We start from the raw sequence: 25035 nt of genomic DNA on the forward strand, positions 1-25035 counted from the left end.
TGTGTACTTCAATTTTTGAGGAAGAATTAAGGTAAAAATGTGAAATATTTAATAATTGTTTTTATTTAATTTTTTGGTAACACAATTACTGTAACAAGTACACAACCTAAACACACAATAATAATATCTACCTTCAGTTTTCCGTGTTTCTAGTATGAGAGTTATGAGACTTTGTTCTGTTCTGATCGCTGCGGGCTTCCGCATCTACAAGTTTCTTCTTAAACACTTTCACTTTGATCGTTGCTCTGTGACGCAGCTAGAAATTGAGCTGGAGATTTAACGCGAACAAAACTAGTTAAAGATAAAAAAAAAAAAAAAAAAAAGCGGATTAAACTATCGGTTCATCGGTGGCTTTGGTAAGTTAACTGTTTAACTGCACAGTAAATGAAAACTCATCGCGATCAGCCTCAGTTTATTCAGTGATTTCAGTAGTGAGTTCACCGATTTGTCTGTGACAGTGTAACGTTACGTTTGGTGGTTTCCGGTGACAAAAGTCAGAGAAATACAGTATTTGCTTTAAGTAGGAATCTGATCCTGTAACAATTTGTTAAGAAACGACTTTGTGTTTTTTCCAACACTTCTGCGTTTTGTACTCAGTAACTTATGTTCATTGCTAAAATAAAACCAGAAGTGTGGTGGGATCCGGAATTGCAGTCAGTCAATGTTAAGGCCTAATTCTCTGAAAGTAGGTGTTGGCAGGTAACACAGGGGGGGGGATTATTATTTTTTTATTATTTTGTCCTTTCGGCTTAGGGTTGGCACAGCGGATCATTGTCCGCATGTTGATTTGGCACAGTTTTTAAGCTGGATGCCCAAACGATTTGAATTTGTGGAATAAAAAGAAATTGTGCTGATTCAACAAAACAACACTTGGAGTCTGAGACAATGGTAAGAAGTGTGTGAGGAACAGCCTGTGTGTTTAGGATTTGAATATTAACGTGAAACATGACGTAACATTCACATTCATTCATTTGCTAGATGCTTATAGCTGAGGAACAAAGCATTAAATCAAAGTGCTGTGAGAGGAAATGTTTCAGTTTCATGACACACAAGTGTAACATGAGGCAGGAACAGATAGGAAAAGTTTTTTAGTTATTTAAGTTCATAGGAACTTTGAGTTAAAGAGGAGTTGAGTTTTTCTTGGAATCTTTTGCTGTGTGGTGAAGGGACCATCAGACAGTCAGAGGGAGACAGGGACTGTGGACCTGGATGAGAAAGTCCAGGTAGGAAGGTGCTGTTGAGTCAACTACTCTGTAGGTGACAGTCAGAGATTTGAATCTGATGAAACCAGTTTCAAGTCAGCAGGACAAAATACAGAGCAGTGGGTTGTAGTGGTGAATGAAAGGAGAAGTCATTAGAACAGGAGTGATGCTGCCTCGTTTTTAAATCCCCCCAAGGTCTGACTGACACTAACACGTGTGGTCTGCAGAAGCCTACATAACCAAGAACTGTATTATTTATACAATTCTCATTGTGTAGCTCTGCTGTCTCTCTCTGCACTGACACACACAGCACCTGTTGTGCTTCCAACATCAGTCCGAGGTGGAGGAGAAATCCATAACAGTTCATTACCTGCATGTAAAATGATCTGAGAAAGCTGGTTTCTCTGAGTAACCTGGTGACTTATGTCCATGTAAAGAGTCAGTGTGATCTTATCTCAGTATCTGGTTCAGTAAATCCTAATAACTGTTTCTCATACTGCCAATGTGAACAAATCTGTCCTCAGGACAAGTGACAGGAGCCGTTAGTGTTCACCCTGATGATAAAGGGCTTGTTACTCCAACGATGGATATGAGCGGATTAGGTTCATCTTCTCAAATCTTTGGAGAAACAATAATATGCTTTTCCAATATTAGTATAACGCATTGTGAGTCAATACGGGACAGAAGGACAATTCCCTAGAATAAGAGTCTGTGTAAAGTTTTTAACTATGTGAGACATTGTCCAAGGCAGCAGTGTGGTGAAGTGCTTAGCTCTGCAGTCTCACAGCTAGAAGGTCCCTGGTTCAAATCCCAGGCCAGCTACAGCTTTTCTGTGTGGAGTTTGCATGTTGCATGTTTTTTACTAACCAACATTCTCATCTGTTAAAAAAAGGCTCCGTTATGTCAAAATGTGCATTTAGCAAAACAAAAAAACTGACTACACTAAAATAAAGCTTTTATCAGGTAGTTCTTTTTTTCTGCAGTGATGACTTGATGACTTTGTCTCTCAGACCCTGGGATCCTCAGATGTGAGAACTGTTGGAACCTTTTTGCCAGGTGAACAGTTTTTATTGAAGTGACCCAGTTACTTGCCACCTAAGTTCTGTATTGGGACTTTAAGTAAGGTTTTCATTGGCTCTAAATAAAAATGTACAGCAAGTTACAGAAGACGTACAGGTCAAACAAGGACTAAACAAATTGTAATTGTTGTAAAAATAAATCAAAGTGCTGCTATGTTATGTTTATGATGATGATCATGATGTAAAACAAATTGCATTTACTACACTGGTTCTGTCTCTGTGTTAAGAATCATCCTGGTGTCACATTAAGGTAATAAATAATATTTTGCACTTTTCTCTTGGACCAGCTGTTGGTCTCCAGTAGAGACACATTATGGCGACTGCAGAACCAGGTGAGTGAAATCTGAGTTTAATAGTCTGGCTCCTGTAACACAGCGTCTCCTTGTACCATTCAAATGATCACAAATTAGCATGTTCTGATAGTGTATGTTAATGTTGGTGGTAAACACCAGAATCAGTGGTTTATTAAAGCAGCCAGGTCCGTCTCTCTACACATTCAAATTATTTTTTGAGGTTAAATAATCAACGCAATAACAGTTGATTACCTGAATACTCATGATGTTAATGGAAAAGTAGATTTTCCCAGTAGTGTTGTCGACTGTCATGGTGGTGTTTGGTCTTTGGCAAACTTCCTTCATGGTGTCCTGCCATCATCACCCCTCTATGAAGAGCAGCAAACACTCCACTGTTTTATAAATCAGGGTAGTTCTAAACCACACGTCCATCCTCATTTGATCCCATTTGATGTTAAATGATGTCAGAAATCTAGAGTTTTCATTACATCACTTTTTCTTGATACTTTAAAAATACAGAATACTCAACAGCATCATTATCTTCCAGAAACTGTTTTTTTTATATTAAAGATTTCATATGAATGAATGAATCACTGTTCTTTATCGTCACAGAGACAGTTGATACACAACCACTGAAGCACAGCAGCAGCTTTCCCCATCTGCCACCTGATTGTGAGTTAAACCAGATGAAGTTTTCTGTATTTTAACATCTAGAATCTCAGTGTTTATATGTGGATGGTATGAAGTCAATCTGTGGAAACTAACTGGTGAAATTTCAGGTTTCAAGATGATAACAGCTGATAAACTGACCCTAAAAACTGTGACTTCCTCATTGGCTTTATACACACAAATATTCTGTTTACTTCTAAACATTAAAATGTTTTTATTTAATTCATGGTTTTGATTTTAGTTTCTGAGCTGAGGGTTGTTCTGCTGGGGAACAGCTGGTCTGAGAGGAGCTCAGTGGGGAACTTCATACTGGGAGAAACTGTGTTTGACACTGAGAAAGAACCAGACGACTGTCTGAGAGTCGGTGGACAGCTGAAGGACAAACACATAGTTCTCATCAACACTCCAGATCTGCTGCATCGTAAAATCCCTGGAAACAAACAAACACAACTTGTAGAAAATTGTGTGAAACTCTCTTCTCCTGGACCTCATGTGTTCCTGCTGGTTCTACAGCCTGAAGACTTTACTGATGAACACGCTAAGAGGCTACAATCAGTTGTTGAACTCTTTGGTGATGCATCATTTAATCGTTCACTGTTACTGATAACAGCATCCAGAGAGGAAGAGGAGAGTTCAGCTTTTACAGACAAATCTAATGAGCATCCACAGTTAGGAGACTTTATAAAAAAATGTAAACACAAGTTGTTGTGGCAGAAGAACCTTGAGCCTCAACAACTGTTAGCAGCCATGGGTCTAATTGTGAAGGAGAATGATGGAGATCATGTGGACTGTGAAGTATCTGATTTACCCAGTGGTGATGGAAGCCTGAAACAAGAGGGAGCAGTTAATGTCAACTTGGATCCAGTCAGAGATGTTGGTAGGTTTAAAACTATGTTTGTGACAACAAGGATGTTTAATGAGTAGTTAAAATGTACTTTAATTTCTCATGGATTCTACAAGAACTGTTGTTAACTGTGAGAAAACGTACACATCATTATCTCATGCAGTAAAACACCATGACAGATGTGCAGGGCTGCAATTAATGTTTTTGTCTTCTAATAGGGGTCAAGTCTCAGTTTACATCAGCAGAGAAGAATACAAATACTCATTGTAAGTAAATTATAGCTGCAACTTTTTATAAAAAAATAAACAATTTGAACAATGGAAAATGATCTTTACCATATGTTTAAATTCTGTGTGTTTTACTCTGTCACATGATCAGTGACATAAATAACCTGTAGTCACATCCACATCCTCTTTTTGTGTTGTAGTCTCTAAACTCAGGATTGTGCTGTTGGGGAAAAGTGAAGACAAAAAGACAAAACTTGGTAACTTCATCATCGGAGATGAAGTTTTTCATTCATCAAAAAAAAGCAGTCAGTTTATGAAACACTGTGTTGCTGCCTGTTCAGAGTGGAGAGGGAAACGTCTAACAGTAGTAAAAACCCCAGACATGTTCCGTCTGTCTGAGTTGACCCTGAGACAAGAGGTGGAAACATGCATGAATCTTTGTCCACCAGGACCAAATGTCCTGATGCTGTTAGTGAAACCATCTGAGTTTAATAAAGAGGACAAAGAAAAACTGCAGTTTATCCTGAGTTTGTTTGGTCAAGATGCCTTTAAATACTCAATGATCATAATAACAGACAAGAAGAAAGGAGCAGATTCCACTGTGAATCAGCTGCTTGAAAAATGTGGAGGAAGAAACTACAACATGTCTGACAGTCACCATGAGCAGTTAATGGAGAAGATTGAGTACATTGTACATGGAAACAAAGGAAAGTTCCTCACCTTTACTGAAGAGACCTTAAATACAAATCCTGAACCCATCAAACCAGCTTTAAACCTGGTTCTGTACGGGAAAACAGAAGCTGTGAAGACCTCAGCAGCCAAGGCCATTTTAGGTCTGACAGAGCTTCATTCAGCCTCCAACTCATCAGAGTGTGTTAAAAATCAGGGAGAGGTGTGTGGACGTTGGGTTTCCCTGGTGGAGCTGCCTGCCTTGTATGGAAAACCTCAGGAGACAGTGATGGAGGAATCATTCAGGTGTATCTCCCTCTGTGATCCTGAGGGGGTCCATGCCTTCATCCTGGTCCTACCTGTGGGTCCCCTCACTGATGAAGACAAGGGAGAGTTAGAGACCATCCAGAACACATTCAGCTCTCGAGTCAATGACTTCACCATGATTCTGTTCACTGTGGACTCAGATCCTACAGCTCCAGCTGTTGTTAACTTTCTACAGGGAAACAAGGAGATCCAGGAGCTCTGTCAGAGCTGTGGAGGAAGATCTGTTGTTCTCAGCATCAGGGACAATAAGCAGGTCTTTAAGGTGTTGGACACTGTGGAAAAGATCAGACTGAAAGGATCCAGATGCTTCACTAAGGACATGTTCACCAGGGTTCAGATGGAGACAGTAACAAAACTTATAAATGGTCACTTTCTCCAGTCCAGCAGTAAGTACATGTTTTAATGCCCTTCTCTTTTTTTGTTCCGTTAGTCACTGAAGTAATGATGAAGTAACTTTATTTTCTTTTATGTTTCAGGTGAAGAAGAGAAGCAGAGCTCAGAGTGCCTCAAGATTGTGCTGATAGGGAAAACTGGCTGTGGAAAGAGTTCTTCAGGAAACACCATTCTAGGAAGAAAAGAGTTTACAGCTGAATCAAGTCAAACATCAGTCACCAAATTTTGTCAGAAAGCAAAGAGTGAAGTTGACGGTCGTCCTGTTGTTGTGGTCGATACTCCTGGTCTTTTCGACTCAACCTTGAGCCATGAAGAAGTTAATGAGGAGATGGTGAAATGTATCAGTCTTCTGGCTCCAGGACCACATGTCTTCCTGTTGGTGTTACAGATTGGAAGATTCACACCAGAGGAGAAGGAGACGTTAAAACTCATCAAACAAGTCTTTGGGAAAAATTCTGAAAAGTTCACCATCATTCTTTTTACAAGAGGAGATTCACTAGAACATGAAGAACAGTCAATCCAAGATTACATCAAAAACAAATGTGATGATTCCTTTAAGAAGCTGATCTCTGACTGTGGAGACAGATACCATGTGTTTAATAACTATGATAAACACAATCACACACAAGTGACTGAGCTGATAACAAAGATCGACATCATGGTGAAGGAAAACAAAGCAGGTTACTACACAACAGAGATGTTTCAAGAGGCTGAGGAAGCGATACAGAAAGAAGTACAGAGGATCCTGAATGAGAAAGAAGAAGAGATGCAGAAAGAGAGAGAACAGATTAAAAGAAAACACGAGGAAGAAATGCAGGACATGAGAAGAAAAATTGAAGAACAAAGGGCAGAAACTGAAGAGGAGAGAAAACACAGAGCCAAAGAACTCATGGAGAAGGAGGAACACATCAACAAGGTACGTGAGGAGAAGAAGAAAGAACAAGAAAAGAGAGAAGAAGAAGAAAGAAAAAGGAAAAAGCAAGAGGAAGTTAAGCAAAAAGAGTGGGAACAAAAACTAGAGAGTCTAGAGGAACAAGTAAAATTGCAATCACAAGAAAAAGAAACAGTTGAAGAAAAGCTAGAGCTGAGTAGAAAACGCATGAGGAAAAAACGAGATGTTTGGGAAAGTGAACGGAAAGAATGGTGGGAAAATCGAAAACAGGAGGATGAACAACGACAACAGGAACTTAGAAAACTCCAAGAAGAATACGAGCAGGAAAAAATGAAATATGAAAACCAAATACAGGAGGAACGAATCAGGAGAGAACAGGAGGAACAAGAATTAGAGGAAATCTACAAGAAAAACCTTGAGAATATGCAGAAAAAGTATGAAGAGGAAGCTAGAAAACACGCTGAAGAATTCAACAATTTCAAAGACGAATACACCAGGAATTTTGAAGGGCTGTTAGAAAAGTATGATGAAGAACTGAAGGATCTGAGGCAGAAGTATAAGAAGGTTTTACTGGAGAAGGAGGAACATCAAACTGACTATGCACTTTTACAGGATCTGTCCAGTCACAAAGAACAACATCTCAAAGACGAAGTCAAAGGACTGAAAGCAAAATATGAACAAGAAATTAAAGACTTACAAAAGAAAAGCAAAACAAAGTGCAACATGCAGTGATATACGTACTGTAAAAATCAAATTATATTCATACGAACCTGAAGTAACATTTAGATGCACCAACATTTGTGGAGGGAACCTTAGAGTGCAGAATGTCAGAGGTTAGGTCTTCTGTGTTTCATTGGAAAAAGACTGTGTGAGACCTTCAAGGACATAAAGGTGCATAAAGAAGGTTTGCGGCTACTGTTAGTCCGTGTAAACTACTTGTCCTTTGTTTCTGGTAAGTTTAAGTTTAACATGGCTGTTTAGTTTTCACTTTATGTTCTTAAGACACACAGAGTTTAGTAGCATGAGATAATTCCTATGTATGGATTCACTCAATTAAAGATATTTCAGTCTGTAAGATTTTGACATTAGAGGTAGATTTAGATCATCTAAATGTTATTAAATAGTGGATAGACATTTATTTAATTATGTAAAAATATTAATTGTAATGAATTGTTTTTGTAGGTTTTTTGCTAGTTTGATTTCAAATCTGTAAGTAATTGGTGCATTTATCTTGACCCATGATATTATGATGCAGCCAGTTCTCTCATGGAGTTTCTGCCTTTGGTAAATGATTCCCTCACCTGTTGCAAATTAACCTGCAAATTTTGGAATCATCGACAATAGTGTTAATTTCATATTTTTTAAACTTTTCTTTTTTTCTTTTTTTTTATCTGAGTCATCTTGTTGGGTCAAAGTCACTGTTACTCTGTGTAATGGCAAAAGATACAATGTCTGGTCTTAGATACCTCCAGTGTAATCAGTAAAGAAGCTTCAACATTAAAGAAGAGAGAAAAACATCAACAGAGTTTCAAGCCTCCATCCTATGCAGATTTAAAATTCACACATCACACATTAGTTTTAGAACTTTCTGTTGATGGGCAGAACATTCTCCACCCTCAGGCTACTGCTTCCAGCCCTTTTCTCCTTTTCTGGAAACCTTTTCCCTTTTCAGCACTTTGATAAGCACCTGTGAGGATGGAGTGACTCTGGGTCACTACAGTGTGGGATGGTCTGCTTTTAGACAATAACTGACCTTGGAGCAGTTCTGCAAACACTATAAGACAAAACATGGATATGAGACAAAGTCTGAACAACATTTCAAAAGTACACAGAGTATAAGTTGCTATTATAACTATGTAAAATGCTAAGAGTAAAATGTAATTATTTAATCAGACTTAATTTTCCATAACACACTGTCCAATCAGGTTCCTTGTTTTTACTGACACACCTTCTCTCTCCTCTCCAAGGTTTAATCATTAGAAGTCACAGCACACAGTGCTGGCAGCAACTAGAAACAATTTGTCTCAACCAGAGTTGGAACAGTCAAACAAATCAAGCAATTAAACTCAGACAACAAAGAATATGCTTTTCGTATAACTAGGGTCTAAGGTCGGAACAGAATAAAAACTAGGTACAAATACAGTATTTAGCTAAATAGGAAGAGAGAATAAAACTTCAAATATACATTCAAGTTTCTTTGACGGAAGTCTGCTGTGAACATGTTTGATATGTAAAGCAGTAGATGTGAAAATGTATTAAGCTAAAGTATAAAAATGTCATATTTATGTTAAATGTTCTGCACTTACACAGCAGTTTTCTACCTATTGGCGCTTTACACTGCTTCTTATTCACCCACTCATACACCGATGGGGGAGCTGCTATGCAGCTGGCCAACACTCACCAGGAGCAACTAAGTTGGGGTTCAGTGTCTTGCTCAAGGACACTTCAACATGTGACTGGAGGAGCCAGGGATTGAGCCAAAAACTGGTTTCCCTGGTGGAGCTGCCTGCCTTGTATGGAAAACCTCAGGAGACAGTGATGGAGGAATCATTCAGGTGTATCTCCCTCTGTGATCCTGAGGGGGTCCATGCCTTCATCCTGGTCCTACCTGTGGGTCCCCTCACTGATGAAGACAAGGGAGAGTTAGAGACCATCCAGAACACATTCAGCTCTCGAGTCAATGACTTCACCACGATTCTGTTCACTGTGGACTCAGATCCTACAGCTCCAGCTGTTGTTAACTTTCTACAGGGAAACAAGGAGATCCAGGAGCTCTGTCAGAGCTGTGGAGGAAGATCTGTTGTTCTCAACATCAGGGACAAGAAGCAGGTCTCTGAGGTGTTGGACATTCTGGGAAAGACAAGAGACAAACCATGTTACACAAGTGAAACCTTTGTGCATGTCCAAATAAAGAAGCTCATGCAACAAGAGAAATGTATCAACACGCTACAGGCTGAATGTAGAGACCTGCAAACAAAGACCATGATCAATGGTAGATACTTAATTGATTATAGTTAAACTAAATTATTTTTTCTATCGTGTCAACTGTTTGTTTTCACAAATAGTTTTTCAACTATTGTCACTAAAGAACTCTTTTCTTTTTTTATTTCACAGGTGATGCAAACGTACAAAGCTCAGAGTGTCTGAGGATTGTCCTGATAGGGAAAACTGGCAGTGGAAAGAGTTCTTCAGGAAACACCATTCTAGGAAGAAGAGAGTTTAAAGCCAAATCAACTCAAACGTCAGTCACCAGACACTGTCATAAAGCAAAGAGTGAAGTCAACGGTCGTCCTGTTGCTGTGGTCGATACTCCTGGTTTGTTTGACTCAACTTTGTCCCATGAAGAGGTTAATGAGGAGATGGTGAAATGTATCAGTCTTCTGGCTCCAGGACAACATTCAATTCAATTCAATTCAACTTTATTTATATAGCGCCAATTCACAACAAAGTCATCTCAGGGCACTTTACAGAATACAGTCAAGATTGTAAAGATATATAAAGAGAACCCAACAGTTCCCACTGGAGCAAGCCATAGGCAACAGTGGAGAGGAAAAACTCCCTTTAACAGAAGAAACCTCCAGCAGAACCAGGCTCAGGGTGGACGACCATCTGCCTCGACCAGTTGGGGTGAGTGGAAAGTGAAGAGAGAAAAGAACAGAGCAACAAAAAGCAACAACAAAACATCGGGCAGATTGGTAGGACCAGTAGCTGCACACTGGAAGACACACAGCTTCAAAGCTGGGGACACCTGCAGAAAGGGACAGAGAGAGGGGGACAGAGAAGACAAAGACAACTACGGGAGAGAACACACAGAGTTAATGACATACAGTGGTGACAATTGCGGGGTGAGAGGAGAGGAGAGATGGTCAATAGGAGGAAAGGAGCTCAGTGCATTGGGGGGTGGGTCCCCCAGCAGTCTAAGCCTATAGCAGCATTACTATAACTAACTATAAGCTTTATTAAAGAGGAAGGTTTTAAGCCGAGACTTAAAAGTAGAGAGGGTGTCTGCTTCCAGAATCTGAACTGGGAGCTTGTTCCACAAGAGAGGAGCTTGATAGCTAAAGGCTTTACCTCCCATTCTACCTTTGGAAATTCTGGGAACCACAAGTAGGCCTGCATTCTGAGAGCGAAGTGGTCTACTGGGATGATATGGTGCTATGAGGTCTTCTATATATGATGGAGCCTGAACATTCAGAGCTTTATAGCAGGGTTTTAAATTCTATTCTAGATTTAATGGGAAGCCAATGGAGAGAAGCTAGTGAAGGTGAAATATGATCTCTCTTGCTAGTTCCAGTCAGCGCTCTTGCTGCAGCATTTTGGATTAATTGCAGGCTCTTTAGTTACTGGGGCATCCTGAAAGTAGGGAATTACAGTAGTCCAACCTAGAGGTAACAAATGCATGGACCAGTTTTTCAGCATCACTTTGAGACAGGATGCTCCTAATTTTGGCAATGTTCCGTAGGTGGAAGAAGGCTGTTATAGAGATTTGTTTTATATTTGAGGTAAAGGGACAAATCCTGGTCCAAAATAACTCCAAGGTTCCTTGCACTAGTACTGGAGGCCAGACTTATGCCATCTAGAGTAACAATATAGTTGGACATCATATCTCTGATATTTTTGGGCCCAAATACTATGACTTCAGTTTTGTCCGAGTTTAGAAGTAAAAAATTGAGGGACATCCAGGCCTTTATGTCTTGTAGGCTTGAAGCCTGATTAACTGATTATTTTCATCTGGTTCCATAGATAAATATAGCTGGGTATCATCAGCATAACAGTGTAAATTTATGGAGTGTTTTCTAATAATGTTGCCTAAAGGAGACATATATAAAGTAAAAAGTATTGGTCCTAACACAGAGCCTTGTGGAACTCCATAGCTAACCTTTGTGTGCATGGAGGATTCATCATTAACATGAACAAATTGAAATCTATCAGACAGATAAGATTTAAACCAACCTAGTGCAAGTACATGTCTTCCTGTTGGTGTTACAGATTGGAAGATTCACACAGGAGGAGAAGGAAACGTTAAAGTTAATCAAGAAAGTCTTTGGAAAGAATTCTGGAATTGAATCCAAACTGCATAATTATTTCTAAGGTTTTAAAAAGAAAATCATTAAAAGTTTTAGTTGTACTGTTTCCAAGGCTTATGAAATAAACCAGTGTTAAGCCATTATCAGTGACCAGTGTAATGTTATCCCCCTGGGGTGTCTCGCACAGGGACACACCTTGTGGGTAGGGTGGGGTTTGAGCTACCAGGCCGATATTCAGAAATCATCAGAAAGTGTGACCCTATATTGGGCCTTTAAATTCAACCAAAATGTCTTAATGCAAAAATACAAACATTTCAATTTCCAGGTGGATTTCTGTGAGTTATAACTGATTGTTCATCAGCAACTAAAAGATCTTACGCAATATCTGTGTTCCACATAATTAATACATTACAATTCATTTTGAATCTGCACAATGGTTTTCAAAGAGATGGACAAAAAAAAGTTTTCTCTTCCTTTCATTTGACAGGTGATTTGGTTCTTCCACATCAAGTCTAGTAACATCAAGTGTCATGTAAATGGGAAAGCTGGTTTCTGAATTTGGGGTGGGGGATTAGGGAAAGCTGGTTTCCCCAGTTAGATTTCTGTCAGCGAACACAGACCACTCTGCCATGTAAACGTGTAACCAGGTTTCTAAACCTCTTTCTACAACTGCACATGTGTGTAACAAGACTGCAGACAGGAACAACTGGGCTTTTAACTCTGTTCAGCAAAACCTTCATCATTTAAAACAAAAGTTATGCTTTTCTCAAACACAAAATCAAAATCAGAGGATCTGCCTTCTATTATCACTTTACAGGGAGCAAAGACTGAATGTGTTTCTAACTATAAATACCTTGAAATTTTAATTGATGAAACTCATTTTCCTTACACAATTAAGAGCTGGTGAAAAGGTTCAAACTCAAAGTGGGTTTTTATTTTAGAATTAAGTGGTGATGTTTTGTACATGCCTGCTTCATCTCAGAGCCTACATGTGATGGATACTGTTACCATGGTGCTCTGAGATCCATCACTAATTTAAAAGCTCTCACACATCATTGAGACACATCACGGTCTCTGCACAGATTGACGCACTGGCATTTTTTGATCTATCATCATTCTAAGTCTGCTCCCTCAGTATCTTTTAGCCTGTTTGGGAGTCTCAGTGCATTTTTGTTGAGTTCGCAAACAAAGCTGAAACTTAAACTGGTTTCATTGGACATGTTTAAAAGATCGTTAACCCTCTTTGTTAACGATCTAGACGCTTTTACAGTTTTATGATTTGAGTCTAATTATCAGCTGCTGGTTCACTTGTTTTTGGATGTTTGTTTTATTGTATGTCGGGAACTAGTTGATTGTGTTGCTGCGCGTCTTGGTCCGGACACTCTTGAAAAAAGAGACTTTAATCTCAACGAGGCTTTTCCTGCTAAAATAAAGGTAAAAAACAGCTGAGCGAAAGAAAGAATGAAAGTACAGATCATTAACGGAGGATGCCGTGTTTTATTCAGCTGCAAGTGTATTTTTTTCTCTCTCCCTGTGCTGTCAGACACACACACACACACACACACACACAGAAAGGTCCGAGAACAGTGTTTGTGTCACTATACACTTCAGTTCGGTGAGCCAGGCTTCAAAATCAGTCAGAGGTGGCGCCTACAAAAACCTAATTCTGATCCGTGTTTTCTTGCTTTGGTTTCGCAGACTACAGGAAACCCTACATAAAGGGGGGGGGGGGGGGGGGGGGGTCTTTTGTACCACTTTCATTTCTTGGACGTCGACACGAAGAAAAAGGTGCAGCCCGTGAGTAAAGTCTGATGAAGAACACAAAGCGACGGATCAGATCATTGAACCGCACAAAGTTACAGGTCTGATTGATTATTAACTGAAGTTCCCTGAGCTCAAACTGATTTCCGGTCACTCACACCATCAGCTCGGGAAATACGCAGTTCAGGTATTTCAAAGCGGAAACTGATCAGTCTGCAAGAAAAAAAAAAGACAATTTTAATGTGAATTTTGATGTTTTAATGTGAATTTTGATGTTTTACTGTGAATCTCAGACTGTTTTTGAGTTTCTGTGAAACCGTAACGGTTCCTGTAGACTAATTGTCTGCGTTTATATTGATTGTAAATCTGCTACTTCTGATTTTTAGGAACTGGACAACGTACAGGCTTTAACAAAGTTACATTAAAAAACTTCTTTAACTTTATTATTCATAAATGTACAGTAATAATTCAGAGATCATTGCAGTTTAACTTGACCACACCCAGTGCACATACATCCTCTGACTACAGTGATAACAGTTGTGTGTACTGTGATTTCTTTTCCTCTGGTTGTTTGTCACACTTCTTGTAGGTTGTTGAACTGAGCAGTTGGTCTCCTGTTAAATTAGTCAAGGAGAGTAACATGGACACAGCAGCATATGGTGAGTCAGAGTTTATCACTGCATTCAACCAGGCAACACACTATATAGTTCATATACATACTAGTGTTTCCAGTGATTTATTTAAAATGTTAGGCTATAATATTTGGCTTGGTTACAGAGTGATTGATGTTACTAATGGTTTTGTATATTTGTCTGACGTTACACACACAGACATGCACCTTCTGAAGTGCAGCAGCAGCAGGAGGAGATGTGAATATCTACCACCTGACAGTGAGTTGAACTGTAGTTAAAGTGTCTGTATTGGTCTGGCTTCCATGTAAGATCACTGTATGTTTATACAAGAGTTAGTTCTGACCAAGCAATTTGAGATCAGATTCAAACAGTACAAAGTCATGAGGAAAATTATTTAGAACATCATAACAATGTACATATTTGTGATGGGGGTGACTGACAAAAAGGAGTTTAAACCTATTGGATAGTGAATGGTGTGTGTGTTTGTGTGTGTGTGTGTGTGTGTGTGTGTGTGTGTGTGTGTGGTGGGTTAACCTTAAGCCAATGTCTGAGACGTACTGCACAAGAAGAATACATCATAAGCAAAACACAAACTTTATGAATAAATCTAATAAAAACACACAATCGATCACCGGTCACTAACAGGCGGACCCGCAGTTCGGGTCCGGACCCAGAAGCCATCCTATACGGACTCGGAACTACAGCCAAAACACTTATGATTTAAAACCAGACGGGGCGCTTGTATTTTCACTGGCGCAGCTTTTGTAGTCTTTACGGTAGTGATTCTTTTTGGCTGAGTGGTATCATGCGGATTCATTCCGCATGATACCACTCAGCCAATCAGGTATGTGCAGTCCAGGCGGTTAACATTGAGATTCTACAGTGCAGACAGATAAGAGTTAGAGGCAGGTTACACATGAAAAGACGGGAGAAAGAAAAAGATAGCGATATATGTAGAAAAGAAAGGGAGAGAAAAATAAGGAACAAATGGGGCTCTCCAAAAAAAGAAAAGTGGACAGCGAAAACAGAAATTTCTGTTCATACTTCCTACTGGGAGCACTAAACCAGTGTGTCATATGTTCAGAAACCGTGGCTCTTATGTGAAACGCCATTATGAGACAAAACATCAAGCTATGAACAAACATACCCACTCAAATCTAAAGTGAGACCACAGAAAATAATTAGTCTCAGAGCCCAGTATCACCAGTCCACCAGGATCCTGAGCCACACATTCACTGCCCAACAACGTGCTCATGAGTTTTCTCTCAGAGCTGCTTGGATTTTGGGTCAACACAAAAAGCCATTTACTGATGGAGGAGTTGGCAAAGAAAGCACGAGTGCAGTAGCTGAAACACTACTTGAGGGAAAACAAAAACGAGCTTTGTGATAAGATAAAGCAAATACACGTCAGCATCATCTGCCACAAAGAAAGGTGAAATATTAACTCATTTTTGATACATTATACATATCTACAGTCATATATACTGTATGTGTCCAGTTCTATGTTACGTGACCATAAATATTGTCAAAATATTTATTTTAATGGAAGGAATTCATTTGATTTGACAGTCAGGTATTGATTACATGCAGACGTGTGTCTCACACTAAACAGTTAAGACATTATGACCTTCCGGACCTTTGCTTCAAGAAATTTTCCTTAACTGGACCTCTTTAAATTTTAGTTGGATACCCATGCAATAGATTATTATAGCTTATAAAACAAGTGTTGCCCCAGTTTGAACATTTTTCTATCATCTAAAACATTAGTGTCAACAGCTGATACGATGGACTTAAAGTGAGGTTCAATTTGCAGGAAATAGTACAACACTGTATGTTTGTTCTGAGGCAGGAATTTGAAGGCTAAACTTCAGGACTTACACGTTTTTACATTTTTTCATTGATACTGAATTATCTGTACGTCCAATGGTACAAAGCAATGATGAACTAACTCAGCTAATTAATAGCTAATTCAGAATATGTAAAGAATAGTCAGGACACAGTAGTCAGCTATTTTTTCTGACCAGTTTATTCAGGATTCAGGAGTTGCCAGACTCTGCATGGGCGGTGGGTGTGTTTGTGTGTGTGTGTTTGGTTAAGTAGCAGTTAAGCCATTGATTAACTGCACACATGAACGGAACAGCAGATTTAAACAACAATGAAAAAATTCTAAACACATTGAAACAAAATACTTACTACTCAGTAAAGATGCAGACAAAGGTGTTGAAACAGGAGGAACTTGGCTCTAAAACTACACTTAACTTGACTGGGCTCATCTTAACTGCTTTACCAGCAGCGTAGGAGTGTTACCTCTTTCGCCCAGCAGGGGGCGGTAATGCCTAATTAACCAATACTTAAAGGGCAACTTCATTACTTTTCAACTTGCTTTCTATGGCTTTAGTTTAGTGTGTAAATGTATGTTAATGTTTTTAAACTTCTCATTGACTTCCCTGTATTATAATATTTCTCTGTTTCTAGCTGAAAGACTCCTCCAGATGACATCACACAGAGTTTATAATCATTAGGAGTTCAGATGATATCAATCTGGAGGAGCTGTGGAAAAGCAGGTTGACATAATTTGAACTGAAGGTTCCTCCAAGTGATGTCATCTGGAGGAGTTTTAGATGTAGAGAGATATTTTAATGTGGGAAATTCAGAGGTAAGTTTAATGGGATTTATGTACATGTACTACTCAGACTAGAACCAAAAGAGCAAGTTCAGTATCAGTAAAGGCTGCGACATAACGATGTGAATGTGGACCATTTTACTGATCACACCTTTGTACCTTTGTGCACTCTATAAATGGGAGTTAAAGACCTACTGAATATGATCTTGAATACGAATTTTTGAAGGTTCCCCCCCTTTTTTTGTGAACAGACCAACTTTTACAACACACACACACAGTGAAAAATGTGATTTTAAACTAGTTTTATCAGGTATTCTTGTTGCTGCTGTACAAATAATATTTTTGAAATAGAAATTTATTCTAATTTGGTTCTGAATTAACTTTTTGTTCACACGTACCTTGAAATAATTGAGATGCTTTCAATATTTATCAAATCTTAATTAAAATGTAGAATAATTTTCTTATTTGCCTAATGAAACTATGTTTTATATGATGCAAAAATGAAATCCATATCAGTCAACTACTAATAATAATTAAACGTGCTGTGTGCCACACTTAATCAGTCCCTGCAGTTCCTAAGAACTAGAAGAACTAATTTCCTGCTGCATATTTTCAACCCATTTTGGGTTGTACACTTTGCTCACATTTTAATTTTTTTTGTTTCAGTGTCTGAGCTGAGGGTTGTTCTGCTGGGCAACAGCTGGTCCCAGAAGTATTTAGTAGGGAACCTCATACTGGGACAGACTGTGTTTTACACCGAGTCCAACTGCTGTATGAGAGTTGGTGGACCACTGGAAGAGAAAAGGATAGTTCTAATCCAGACCCCAGATGTGCTTCATCCAAACATGTCTGACAACAAAGTGACAGAGTTTATAAAAGAATGTGCGAAACAATCAGCTCCAGGACCTCATGTGTTCGTGTTGGCTCTACAGCCTGAAGACTTCACTGAGAAACAACACCTGAGACTCTGCAGAGTCCTTCAGCGCTTCAGTGATCAATCATTCGATCATTCACTGGTTCTGATATCAACACCCAGAGAGGAACCTCCAGGTCTGATGGAAAAACACATGGAAAATCCACCACTGAAAGACATGATCAGGAAATGTAGATACAGATCCTTGAAGCTGAAGAACCTTGAACGTGAAGAGCTGTTAAGACGCTTGGGCCAAATTGTAAAGGAGAACAATGGAGAACATGTTTGCTATGAAGCGTTTGAGGATCCAACAGCTACTTTACCAGATGATCATCAGAACCCCAAACAACAGGAAACACAGACTCCCATCACAGATGCTGTTAAAGCTGCTGGTAAGTAAAGAACAAATTCTGACAAAGTAATTACAGCTTCCAGTTACCACAATAATCTGTGAATCAATGATGTCATGTTTTTACAGGACTGTATGCTACGAAAAAAGTCCCTTCACTCCCACTTCCTAAAGCAAAGCCTTTGGCTCACAGTAAGTTCATTTTTCATAAGCACAATGATCAAATCAGGATTATTTATAAAGTCTAATTCTACCTTTTCAACTATTTACACTAGATAATTAAATTACACCAGAATCCAAATATGATCGAAGAGATTTGCTGTTGTAATGATTTTAATCTCATTTCCATTAATATTTCTGTTTAACATACTGGCCATATGTTAATACTGCAACTATCATAATTATTTTGTATCATTTCAGCATCAGCCTTCAGAATTGTGCTGTTGGGAAAAAGTGAGGATAAAAAGACAAAACTTGGTAACTTAATTATCAACAACCAAGTTTTTCATTATCAGAAATCAATCAGACACTGTGTGGCCACCTGTGGAGTCTGGAAAGGAAAAACATTAACTGTAGTGAAAACAGCAGACATGTTCATCCTGTCTGAGGAGAACCAGAGAAAAGAGGTGATGAGATGTGTCTCTCTTTGTCCTCCTAGACCAAATGTTCTGCTGCTGTTAGTGAAACCATCTGATTTTCATGAAGAGAACAGAAAAACACTGGAGTTCGTCCTGAGTTTGTTTGATCAAGATGCTTTTAAATACTCAATGGTCGTCATCACACATGACCATGAAATGAACGTCTCGGTTAATGAACTCCTTAAAGGCTGTGGAGGAAGACACTACGGCATGCATGAAGATAATTATAACTCATTAATGAAGAAGATTGAAGAAACAGCAAATGAAAACTATAAATTCCCACAGTCTGTGTGTGAACAAACCAAACCGGCATTAAACCTGGTTCTGTGTGGGAGGAGAGGATCAGTGAAGACCTCAGCAGCCAAGGCCATTTTAGGTCAGACAGAGCTTCATTCAGCCTCCAACTCATCAGAGTGTGTTAAAAATCAGGGAGAGGTGTGTGGACGCTGGGTTTCCCTGGTGGAGCTGCCTGCCTTGTATGGAAAACCTCAGGAGACAGTGATGGAGGAATCATTCAGGTGTATCTCCCTCTGTGATCCTGAGGGGGTCCATGCCTTCATCCTGGTCCTACCTGTGGGTCCCCTCACTGATGAAGACAAGGGAGAGTTAGAGACCATCCAGAACACATTCAGCTCTCGAGTCAATGACTTCACCACGATTCTGTTCACTGTGGACTCAGATCCTACAGCTCCAGCTGTTGTTAACTTTCTACAGGGAAACAAGGAGATCCAGGATCTCTGTCAGAGCTGTGGAGGAAGATCTGTTGTTCTCAACATCAGGGACAAGAAGCAGGTCTCTGAGGTGTTGGACATTCTAGGAAATACAGGAGACAAACCATGTTACACAAGTGAAACCTTTGTGCATGTCCAAATAAAGAAGCTCATGCAACAAGAGAAATGTATCAACATGCTACAGGCTGAATGTAGAGACCTGCAAACAAAGACCATGATCAATGGTAGATACTTAATTGATTATAGTTAAACTAAATAATTTTTTCTATCCTGTCAACTGTTTGTTTGCACAAGTAGTTTTTCAACTATTGTCACTAAAGAACTCTTCTCTTTTTTATTTCACAGGTGATGCAAACGTACAAAGCTCAGAGTGTCTGAGGATTGTGCTGATAGGGAAAACTGGCTGTGGAAAGAGTTCTTCAGGAAACACCATTCTAGGAAGAAGAGAGTTTACAGCCAAATTATGTCAAACATCAGTCACCAGACACTGTCATAAAGCAAAGAGTGAAGTTAACGGTCGTCCTGTTGTTGTGGTCGATACTCCTGGTTTGTTTGATACAACTTTGCCCAATGAACAGGTTCAAGAGGAGCTGGTGAAATGTATCAGTCTCCTGGCTCCAGGACCACATGTCTTCCTGTTGGTGTTACAGATTGGAAGATTCACACAAGAGGAGAAGGAGACGTTAAACTTAATCAAGAAAGTCTTTGGAAAGAATTCTGAAAAGTTCACCATCATTCTTTTCACCAGAGGAGACGACCTCGATAAAGAGGAGCTGACCATTGAAGAATACATAGAAAACTCATGTGACAATTCTTTCAAGAAGCTGATCGCTGACTGTGGAGGAAGATACCATGTGTTCAGTAACTATGATAAACAAAAAGATTTGCAGGTCAGTGAGCTGATAAACAAGATCTACGCCATGGTGAAGGAAAATGGAGGCAACAATTACACAAATGAGATGCTGCAAGAGGCTGAAGCAGCAATAAAGAAGGAAGTGGAGAGAATCCTAAAAGAGAAGGAAGAAGAGATGCAGATACAGAAGGAAGAACTTGAAAGAAAACATGAGAAAGAAAAGGAGGCCATGACAAAAAGAATGGAAGAACAGAAAGCTGCAATTGAAGAGGAGAGAAAACTGAGACAGAAACAACTTAAACAAATGGAAGAAAACATCAATCAGGAGCGTGAGCAGAGAAAGAGAGAACAGGATCTGAGAGAAGAAGAAGACAGGAGAAGGAAAGAGCAGGAAGAACATCAACAAAAAGAGTGGGAACAAAAAATGGAAGCTTTGGAGAAACAAATCAAGTCAGAATCAGATGAAAAAGAAACTATTGATAAAGAGTTGGTGCGGAGCAGAGAGGAATTGACAAAAGAACGAGGGGATTGGGTAAAGAAACAGAAAGAGTGGTGGGAGAAACGGAGACAGGAAGATGGACAGAGACGACAGGAAGAGCAAGCAAAACATAAAAATCTACAAGAAGAATATGAGCAGGAAATAGAAAAATATGAAAACAAAAGAAAAGAAGAAGATCGAGTCAGACGAGAGCAGGAAGAGAAGGAAAGAAAAGAGTTAGAGGAGAATTATAAGAAAAACCTGGAAGAAATGAAGAATAAATATGAAGATGAGGCTAGAAAACATGCAGAGCAATTCAATGAGTTCAGAGAGAAATACACCAAAGACTTTGAGGCTTTGATGGACAGACATGATGAGGAGCTCAGTGCTTTGAAACAGCAGCACGTGATAGAAATGCAGCGGACCCAGGAGACACACAGCACACAGTACAGTCTGCTAGAGAACCTGTCAACTCATAAAGAGAAGGAACTAAGAGAAGAACTACAAAGAAAAGAAGAAGAACTACAGGACAACATCCATGAAAAAAACAAACTAAAAGATAAAATGGGGGACAAGAGAACAAAACAACTCGGAGAATTGGAGGACTTAAAGAAAAAGCATCAAAAAGAAATGAATGAGTTGAAAGAAAAATCTAAAACGAAATGCGCCATCTGCTGATGATCCTTTGTAATGTTCATCCTGATTTTAATCACTGAACCTACAGTAGCTTTAGTCATGACATGAGCAAAGGAGACAGTTGGGGTTTTATCCATGAACATTCAACCTTGATTTAATGTTTAGTACTGAAACCATAAGAAAGAGGTTTATTTTATCCCAAACCCTGTAGTTACTTCAAACTAACCATCGTGTTACCAGTGCTCGGATGCTCTTGTGGGTTGTTTTCAAAGACTAACAAAGATTATTGTCATTTACATTTAAAGGACCTGTTAACCTGAATTTTAAGTTGAATTAAAATTGTTTTCAGAAAATGAACCAGCTGTTCTACTGTACATGTTCTTAGCTACATAGAAATACAGTTTATAGTTTATAGTTTATTTTGTTATTGTCCTCATAAAACACTGTCTGCACTTTTACATACACTGACTACAAATGTCCTGAACAGGACAAAACATGAAGCTTGGTAACCTCATCTAGCAGTGGTGCAAGACTCTGAAAGTTCAGTGGTAAAAGGTGACATTTAATTAAGTCCATCCACAGAAGAATGTGCATATTTCACGAGCTGTTGTTGTAGTGACGTGGTGATCAAGAATTGAAGCCCAGCTTCTAAACGAGGTCTGTGATTTTAATACACACAGGTTTTAATGCGGACTAAATAGAATGTGTTAGACTGAGGACACCATTCCTCCCAATACACGGGCATAAATCACAGCAACATGCAGGACGGTTTAAATCTTTTTTCACACTGGAGCCAAATGTCACAAACATGAATGTGAACCATTAACACACAATGACTGAATCGGCCTTTCTGACTTTCCAAACTCCAAAGAAGTATTTCCAAACCTCTCCAGATATTCTAGTTGTAATAAACAGCCACACGACAGTCAGGAACAGCATTCTTTACATATGCGGATTTTAATGGAAAACATCAATTTAACACAGTAAATGCAGCAGGTCACATGTTGCTCAAAGTGTCCTTGAGCAAGACACTACACCCGGGTGAGTGTTGGCCTCAGCCAGCTGACTGTGTTCACCCGGTCATAGCCAGTAACTGAACCTTAACGTGCCCCCATGTCCACTCTCCAAACACGAAACCATCTCACTTCTGACTCTTCTGTTTAATCTTCACTGCCTGCTCTAAATCCACTCCCCCTTTAGGTGAACACAGAGAAACAGAGAGCAACAAGAAGCAGACAAGTCAGCTTCCTTAAAGGCAGGATAAGCACGATTTGACCGTTGCTGTCAGTACCACTCAAAGTTGGCCTGTCCTCCCAAAATGTCTTCAACTGGGAAATCACCTCTTTTGTAAATGAAAAAACTACTTAAACAGTATCTGTAGGAAACTGCTCCTCTTCCTGGAGTGAGTCAAAGCCTGATGACCCTCCCTCTTCTTCCTGCTCTCAAACACAGTGAGCTCCACCCTGTCTACATATTTCCTTGTTCCCTTCAGATCTACAGTTTGAAGATGGGTGTAACCAACATGTGGTGAAGTGTCAGAGCTGACAGGCTCCATTCACTGCACAAACACATGATGTTTCGATCAGAGCTCAAACAACTTTCAGAGAAAGTGAAAGTCAAACAGTCGTTGCTGCTGAGAGGTGAAATGGCGCAGAAAGGAGTTCAGTTGGACAGAGAAACCTTCTCTTGTTCGATCTGTCTGGATCTACTGAAGGATCCGGTGACTATTCCCTGTGGACACAGCTACTGCATGAAGTGTATTAAAAGGCACTGGGATGAAGAGGATGGTAAGAAACTCCACAGCTGCCCTCAGTGTAGACAGACCTTCACACCGAGACCTGTCCTGGTGAAAAACACCATGTTAGCAGTTTTAGTGGAGGAGCTGAAGAAGACTGGACTCCAAGCTGCTCTTGCTGATCACTGCTATGCTGGACCTGAAGATGTGTCCTGTGATGTCTGCACTGGGAGAAAACTGAAAGCTCTCAAGTCCTGTCTGGTGTGTTTCGTGTCTTATTGTCAGAATCACCTTCAGCCTCATTATGAATCCCCAACTTTTCAAAAGCACAAGCTTGTGGAGCCCTGCAAGACGCTGCAGGAGAACATCTGCTCTCGTCATGATAAAATGAGGGAGATTTTCTGCCGCACTGATCAGCAGTGTATCTGTTATCTCTGCTCCATGGATGAACATAAAGGCCACGACACAGTCTCAGCTGCAGCAGAGAGGACTGAGAGGCAGAGAGAGCTCGAGGGGAGTCGACAAAAACTCCAGCAGAAAATTCAGGACAGGGAGAAAGACGTGAAGCTGCTTCAACAGGAGGTGGAGGCCATCAGTCTCTCTGCTGATAAAGCAGTGGAGGACAGTGAGAAGATCTTCACTGAGCTGATCCGTCTCGTGGACAAAAGAAGGTCTGATGTGAAGCAGCAGATCAGATCCCAGCAGGAAACTGAAGTGAGTCGAGTCAAAGAGCTTCAGGAGAAGCTGGAGCAGGAGATCACTGAGCTGAAGAGGAAAGACGCTTCACTGGAGCAGCTCTCACTCACAGAGGATCACATCCAGTTTGTCCACAGCTACCCCTCACTGTCAGCACTCAGTGAACCTACAGACTCATCCAGCATCAACATCCGTCCTCTGAGATACTTTGAGGATGTGACAGCAGCTGTGTCAGAGCTCAGAGATCAACTACAGGACGTCCTGAGAGAGACATGGACAAACGTCTCACTGAGACTGACTGAAGTCCATGTTTCACTGTCACCACCAGAACCCAAGACCAGAGCTGAGTTCTTAAAATATTCATGTGAAATCTCACTGGATCCAAACACAGCAAACACACGTCTGGTATTGTCTGAAGGAAACAGAAAAGTAACAGTAATGTTGGAAAAACAGTCTTATTCTCCTCATCCAGACAGATTCACTAAATGTGTTCAGGTCCTGAGCAGAGAGAGTCTGACTGGACGTTGTTACTGGGAGGTGGAGTGGACAGGGACAGGAGTTTATGTAGCAGTCACATACATGAATATCAGCAGAGCAGGGAACTGGGAGGAAAGTGGATTTGGACGCCATAACAAATCTTGGGCATTACATTGTTTCCAAAGCAAATATGATTTTTATCACAACAACATCCAAACTCCCGTCTCAGGTCCTCAGTCCTCCAGAGTAGGACTGTACCTGGATCACAGAGCAGGTATTCTGTCCTTCTACAGCGTCTCTGAAACCATGACTCTCATCCACAGAGTCCAGACCACATTCACTCAGCCTCTACATGCTGGACTTTGGTTTCATGGGTTACCTGGAGACACTGCTGAGCTGTGTGAACTCGAATAGAAAAAAGTCCTTTAAGGTGCAGTGGATCAAAACCTGATGTATTTTCCTGTTGCTTGTTAAGAGTTAGTGCTGCTGCCTCACAGGTAAAAGCTGTGGCATTTGTGGACTTTTCTCAGTAACCAGTAATCTGGTCACTTCAATGCATATAAACACCCGAGAACATGAAACAATACTGTCAATAAAAACTGGATGTTCAATGGTTAATGTGCATAAAAATGTATGAAATAAAGTCAGAATTCTTAAACCCCCACTGTGTTAATCATTACTGTCATATACCTACAAGGATCCTGTTTGTCAGAACGGGGTGTTGTTTCCTTCCTCTAAAGCGTTTAGCACTGATCCAACCTGTGTTCACACAGTACGAAGCAGCTGTTACCATCTGACCTCTGACTCTGTAGTTCTGTGTCATGTCGAGTATTAATTTCCATCCTCTGCTCCAACTGGACACCTGCTTTCTGGTGGATCAGCAGCAAGTGT

General features: G+C 40.0%; 4 protein-coding genes across 6 annotated transcripts; all 4 read left to right on the forward strand.

Annotated features, from left to right (window-relative positions):
- Window positions 1–225: 225 nt before the first annotated feature.
- On the forward strand, window positions 226–8116 carry LOC137135781 (uncharacterized). Of its 3 annotated transcripts, none has more exons than XM_067520349.1 (8): window positions 226–356; window positions 2213–2258; window positions 2569–2613; window positions 3187–3246; window positions 3485–4120; window positions 4306–4353; window positions 4515–5696; window positions 5787–8116. In XM_067520349.1, exons 3-8 carry the CDS (start codon window positions 2595–2597, stop codon window positions 7325–7327), a joined length of 3486 nt encoding a protein of 1161 aa, XP_067376450.1. In that variant the 5' UTR covers window positions 226–356; window positions 2213–2258; window positions 2569–2594; the 3' UTR covers window positions 7328–8116. The 3 variants fall into 3 exon arrangements, with proteins under 3 accessions (XP_067376450.1, XP_067376449.1, XP_067376451.1); XM_067520348.1 differs by having other exon boundaries at window positions 229–356; window positions 2186–2258; XM_067520350.1 differs by lacking the exon at window positions 226–356 and adding an exon at window positions 368–888.
- A 905-nt stretch (window positions 8117–9021) lies between these two features.
- Window positions 9022–11696, forward strand: LOC137135785 (GTPase IMAP family member 8-like). The gene is made up of 2 exons (XM_067520361.1): window positions 9022–9587; window positions 9710–11696. Exons 1-2 carry the CDS (start codon window positions 9134–9136, stop codon window positions 10024–10026), a joined length of 771 nt encoding a protein of 256 aa, XP_067376462.1. The 5' UTR covers window positions 9022–9133; the 3' UTR covers window positions 10027–11696.
- Window positions 11697–13350: 1654 nt separating this feature from the next.
- On the forward strand, window positions 13351–21593 carry LOC137135780 (uncharacterized). The gene is made up of 7 exons (XM_067520347.1): window positions 13351–13570; window positions 13973–14042; window positions 14214–14273; window positions 17305–17943; window positions 18030–18092; window positions 18321–19493; window positions 19615–21593. The coding sequence occupies exons 2-7, from the start codon at window positions 14024–14026 to the stop codon at window positions 21276–21278; spliced, it is 3618 nt and encodes a 1205-aa protein (XP_067376448.1). The 5' UTR covers window positions 13351–13570; window positions 13973–14023; the 3' UTR covers window positions 21279–21593.
- Window positions 21594–22847: 1254 nt separating this feature from the next.
- On the forward strand, window positions 22848–24806 carry LOC137135784 (tripartite motif-containing protein 16-like). The gene has a single exon (XM_067520359.1). It carries the CDS (start codon window positions 22882–22884, stop codon window positions 24556–24558), a length of 1677 nt encoding a protein of 558 aa, XP_067376460.1. The 5' UTR covers window positions 22848–22881; the 3' UTR covers window positions 24559–24806.
- The last annotated feature ends 229 nt before the right edge of the window (window positions 24807–25035 follow it).

Source organism: Channa argus, chromosome 11 (assembly GCF_033026475.1).
Source record: "Channa argus isolate prfri chromosome 11, Channa argus male v1.0, whole genome shotgun sequence".
In the NCBI taxonomy this organism is placed as follows: Eukaryota; Metazoa; Chordata; class Actinopteri; order Anabantiformes; family Channidae; genus Channa; species Channa argus.

Excerpts from the sequence above, each read along its gene's own strand:
- LOC137135781 (XM_067520349.1), top strand. Across the intron at positions 3,247-3,484 it reads TCCCCATCTGCCACCTGATT|TTTCTGAGCTGAGGGTTGTT; the intron begins GTGAGTTAAACC and ends TTTTGATTTTAG. Across the intron at positions 5,697-5,786 it reads TCACTTTCTCCAGTCCAGCA|GTGAAGAAGAGAAGCAGAGC; the intron begins GTAAGTACATGT and ends TTTATGTTTCAG.
- LOC137135785 (XM_067520361.1), top strand. The coding sequence starts at position 9,134 with ATGGAGGAATCATTCAGGTGTATCTCCCTCTGTGATCCTGAGGGGGTC. Across the intron at positions 9,588-9,709 it reads AACAAAGACCATGATCAATG|GTGATGCAAACGTACAAAGC; the intron begins GTAGATACTTAA and ends TTTATTTCACAG.
- LOC137135780 (XM_067520347.1), top strand. Across the intron at positions 17,944-18,029 it reads AGATGCTGTTAAAGCTGCTG|GACTGTATGCTACGAAAAAA; the intron begins GTAAGTAAAGAA and ends ATGTTTTTACAG. Across the intron at positions 19,494-19,614 it reads AACAAAGACCATGATCAATG|GTGATGCAAACGTACAAAGC; the intron begins GTAGATACTTAA and ends TTTATTTCACAG.
- LOC137135784 (XM_067520359.1), top strand. The coding sequence starts at position 22,882 with ATGGCGCAGAAAGGAGTTCAGTTGGACAGAGAAACCTTCTCTTGTTCG.